This window comes from Penaeus japonicus, unplaced genomic scaffold, assembly GCF_977035675.1.
Source record: "Penaeus japonicus unplaced genomic scaffold, GWHDUDI00000001_assembly GWHDUDI00000022, whole genome shotgun sequence".
Classification (NCBI taxonomy): Eukaryota; Metazoa; Arthropoda; class Malacostraca; order Decapoda; family Penaeidae; genus Penaeus; species Penaeus japonicus.
In genome coordinates, this window is record NW_028234424.1 from 19,201,013 (window position 1) to 19,206,012 (window position 5,000).

Genomic DNA, 5,000 nt, shown 5'->3' on the forward strand with positions numbered 1-5,000 from the left:
TACTACATAATTCGTCCAATTTCGGACTCGCTTGGATTTGGCGCAAGGATTTCACGGCTTAACCTTCCCTGGTGCTGTGGCTGAAATAGCGTTCCTCAAGACACTGAACGTCCTTCTTTGTCTGTAGCCGATGGAGTACCTGCGTTTCCAAGCTCCATGTTTTTTTCCGTTTTGTTATCGATTTTTTTCTTTCTTCGTTTTTTTTTTTTTTTTTTTTTTTTTTTTTTTTTTTGCAGGGGTTAGGGGCTTTCCGTAATTCCTTTAAGCTTTTCCTTGAATTTCCTTTTTTTTCGTAATAGCTGCCACTTTTCTTTCTCTCTTTCTAGTTTAACCCTGAGTGGCCTTTAGTCTTCAAGCCTTCTTGAAGTATTTGCCTTCTATCAAATTTGTTTGTTTCATTGATCTCATTCTACTTTGTTTCTTCCTTCTTAAAGCCTTTTTTTCCACTGTTTTTATATGATTAACAACCCGCCAGTTAGCCTAATCGTCTGATGCTGTTTGTTCTGTGTTACTTTTTCTTCTTATCCTTCATTTAAGTGGATTTAAATCAGTGCCGTTTTCTTATTATATTGCACACACACACACACACACACACACACACACACACACACACACACACACACACACACACACACTCACACACAAGCTAAAAAAATACATTAATTATCTGCACATCAGTCCGGACAAGAAAACATCTCTAGTTGTTATATAATGTATATTTTATCATTTACAAATCTCACTTTTTATATATGTATATGTATATATGTATGTATGTATATATATATATATATATATATATATATATATATATATATATATATATATATATATATACACATACACACACATATATACATATATATTTATATATATGAAAAAAAATAGAACATGTAAAAAACGTATACACTCATACTTACAAAACAGACACACACACATACTCAGAGAGAGAGGAAAAATAGGTTGAATATATAGAATAAGTAGAGCAAGAAAGAAAAGAAAAGAGAGAGAGAGAGAGAGAGAGAGAGAGAGAGAGAGAGAGAGAGAGAGAGAGAGAGAGAGAGAGAGAGAGAGAGAGTACATTTATAGTCACACCTTGTACGGCAAAATTTCGCAGCATCCGACTTCTCCCTCGACTGTTAAGAGCACGTCGCCTCCAATGTTAGCGACGTCATACATGTACCTCCCCCGCACCACCACCTGGCCGATGGGGATGTCGGGCACGAATGACACCTCCAAGTGCTGCAAGAATGAAAAGTGCTCTTCTGTATTATCCAGTTCAACAAATATGGAATGTTTGATGATACGACAGTCATTACCCCGCTTGAAAGTCAAATCAAATGCAATAATCCCATATAATCCCATAGATCTGGGAAAAGATTTCTGTAAATCCAAATTGATCAGAGAGTCCCTTATCTTTGAATGCCTCTCCCAAGCAGTATTCCAAGCGTCTCACCATTCTGGGAAAAGTGAAGCAACCTAATTCATCTACCACGGCCTTAAACTGAACCAGTGGTACTTTGTTAAGGTCTCTGATGTTGTATTCCATCCATCTTGCAGTGGGATCACAGCAGTTGCAAATGTCCCCTTCCACGGACCCCTTGGCAGTGAAGCTATACAGACCCGCCATGTCCTTTATCTTGTACTTGTAGGGACCTGAAATAACAAGGCCTTGTAGAGTGCCGTCCTGATATGGTCTAAGAATGTAACTTATTGCAAGGTCTTTTTACTACAGTCTTAATGGAATATCTACCTATGGTGGAAACTAGGGGATCTATTTTCGTGGGTACTGAGAAAGCCATGGCACATCGTATGACAGATGTAAATAAATTCTAATGTCCCGCATCGTCAAAGTTCGCGCCAGTAAATCTAGAGTAACACCAGAGGAGGATCCTTTGATGAGTGTGTTGTTTCCAGGTCGCCAGTAACAGCGAGTGCTGACTCATGAGAGTGCACCAGCGAGTGCTGACTCGATCTGAGCTTGGTCCTTACCCACCGTGGTGCCTATCCACAGCAGTGACCGCCTGCGACAATAAACCTCACGAGCTTGTACGGGGTTCGATCTGCCGACCACGGGGATGTGAGGCCGGCTCTCTGCCACTGTACAAGCCTGACAGCGAGCGAGCGAGCGAGAGAGAGAGAGAGAGAGAGAGAGAGAGAGAGAGAGAGAGAGAGAGAGAGAGAGAGAGAGAGAGAGAGAGAGAGAGAGAGAAGAGAGATGAGAGATAGATTGATAGATAGAGAGAGAAAGAAAGGCAGAGTGCTATATTGCGAAAGTCATAATTATAAATAACTGGCTCAATGAAAATCGTACAATGAGAACTATCCCCAGGTTATCCGGCCAGTTTCATCTGTTTAGAGCTCTCAACTTCAGAATACTTATTATGGTCGACGGATTGCTTGTAGATGCTTCTAATTCAACAGGATTTACAACATGCATCATAAACCTCTCAACAATCCGTTGACGACGGTCGGTGATCCCTGTCAGAGGAAGCGTTTGTGCTCACACTCTGCCAAGTATGAAACAAAAGGCGACTGGATCACCAAAGCGGCCATCAGAGGCAACGATGTCCATGATCCTGCCATGCGCAATGGAAAATTAAGGTTTCTCCTGTGAAGACTGACTTTCGCACATCTTGATGAAGTTGCAGCGGGTGCCAGTGGGCGAGCGGAGGTACCAGGAACCAAGGCTGAGTCTGGTTAGTGGAGCCTGGTCCTAATAGGGCCCTCAAGATCCTTATATCTGACTTATATTTGCTATTTTAGGAATATCTATGCTAATGCTATGTGTGGTAGCTATGCCTCGGTTGCATGATGTATGGATCGTTTCATATGTTCAAGTAAATATTTATAAAACATGAAGTACATATAACTACGTATACATTTTTTCCCTTTACACACTTTACGCCTACATCTATCTGTCTCTGTAATTATCTTACAGAGAAAAATGGAATTGTCCCGAGTTGGAAGCCGATCAGTAGCTGAACTGATCAGTAACTGCAAGTGGAGTATTGAAAGTACTGTGTGTGTGTGTTGATATATATATATATATATATATATATATATATATATATATATATATATATACATATATATATGTATATATATACACATGTATATATATACATATATGTACACATATGTATATATATACATATATATAAATATATATACATATATATATATATATATATAAATATATATACATATATATATATAAATATATATACATATATATATAAATATATATACATATATATAAATATATATACATATATATATAAATATATATACATATATATACATATATATATACATATATATACATATATATATACATATATATATAAATATATATACATATATTAATATATATACATATAGATATAATTATATATACAATAATATAAATATATATATGTATAAATATATATATATATATATATATACATATATATAAATATATATACATATATATATAAATATATATACATATATATATATATATATATATATATATATATATATATATATAAATGTATGTGTGTGTGTGTATAATCAAATGTAGTGTATATCAAGACAAATATCTTACCACCTACAGTGTTCTTATCAACACAAATTACGTAACAAGAACCAGAAGGCGACTCATACTTACCAAATTTACTGCCAACAGTGAACATCTGCCCCGAGACCAGAGGCCCGAGCCCCGGGGGGAACGATGCATTGTAGACGTTGTAGGGGACAGGGGGGAGGGCTGGGGCGGGGGCGGGCGCGGGCGAGGGCGCGTGATGGCTGTAGACCTCGTGGGCGAGTGGCGAGGAGGGCGCGAAGCCGTTCGAGGCGGCGGGGACTCCGAGCACGGCCTCGTTGTAGCTCGGAGGAGGGTCAAATATCGCGTGGTCCTTCGACATACCTGAAGGATACAAGCAATTTTTAAAATTATTATAATTGGGATGTTATATATTTCTGATTTTCTGGTCAATTTTTTAAAATTGACTTCTTATCTAATCTATGTGTACCTGTATATATATGTGTGTAGAGTGCCATCAATAAGCTTTGATGGAATTTATTATCATATACCCTACATTTTATCACAAATATGGGATAATTTAGGAAAAGTGAACTTCATTAGTTAAGCTGCGGTTCGACTAGCCTCATCTGGTTCTGGAACCAAACTCAAGTCTGGGATTTTCGCCCTTTTCGCCCTCTGGGGAACGAGGTGAGCCAGACCAAGAGCCTTCTTTGCTCCTTTTTCGTGTGTAATGAGGGCATTTATTATATGATCGTCAAATAAGTTGCTTAAATATTCTGCAGTTATGATATCATTAAAAAGAATGATTCAAAGCCAGCCTTGATGCCCCAAGTCAGGCAGACTTTAATTGTAATGGGCGACCGGAAGCGCCGGGGACCGAGGCTGAGTCTGGCTAGTGGAACCTGCTGGTCTTGACGGGGCCCGGGCAAGACCCTCTAACTAGCCCCCAGAACCCTTGTGTTTGACTTCAATTCGGCTTTTAGGAGATTTCCATGGCTTCCGCAGGACTTTCCGACTGTTTATTTGATCTTCATACTTGAACGCTCATAGCTTTCAATAGACTTGCAACGGAAAATACTATTCCACTACATATACAAAGTTCAAAGTGCAATTTACATAAAATCATCAGCCTCACAGACAAAACAATATAGATAATATAACATCGGGGATATTCGTGTTGGTTTCACACATACATATATATTTTAATTACATCTTTATGAGTAATATGAAAACTTTCAACCACTTGTATGAACCACTTTACGCACCTTGTATGTATATAAATCCATCCATCCATCCGTCAATATATACATTCATGCATACACACACACACACATATATGTAAATATTTATCTATATCTATATCTATCTGTCTATATATATATATATATATATATATATATATATATATATATATATATATATATTTATAAATACAAACACGCAAATACATACATACATACATACACACACA

The 5,000-nt window shown here is 37.4% G+C and overlaps 1 protein-coding gene across 3 annotated transcripts in view; it reads right to left on the minus strand.

Moving 5' to 3' along the window:
- Nucleotides 1-774: 774 nt before the first annotated feature.
- LOC122246155 (uncharacterized) overlaps nt 775-5,000 on the minus strand; it is a 7,647-nt gene continuing 3,421 nt past the window's right edge. For all 3 annotated transcript variants that reach the window (XM_086549562.1, XM_086549564.1, XM_086549563.1), the window contains exons 2-4: nt 3,653-3,910; nt 1,454-1,653; nt 775-1,239 (exon numbers count right to left, since the gene is read on the minus strand). In XM_086549562.1, the coding sequence (XP_086405688.1) occupies nt 1,087-1,239; nt 1,454-1,653; nt 3,653-3,908 (609 nt within the window). In that variant the 5' untranslated portion in view covers nt 3,909-3,910 and the 3' untranslated portion in view covers nt 775-1,086. The remainder of the gene's footprint in view (nt 1,240-1,453; nt 1,654-3,652; nt 3,911-5,000) is intronic.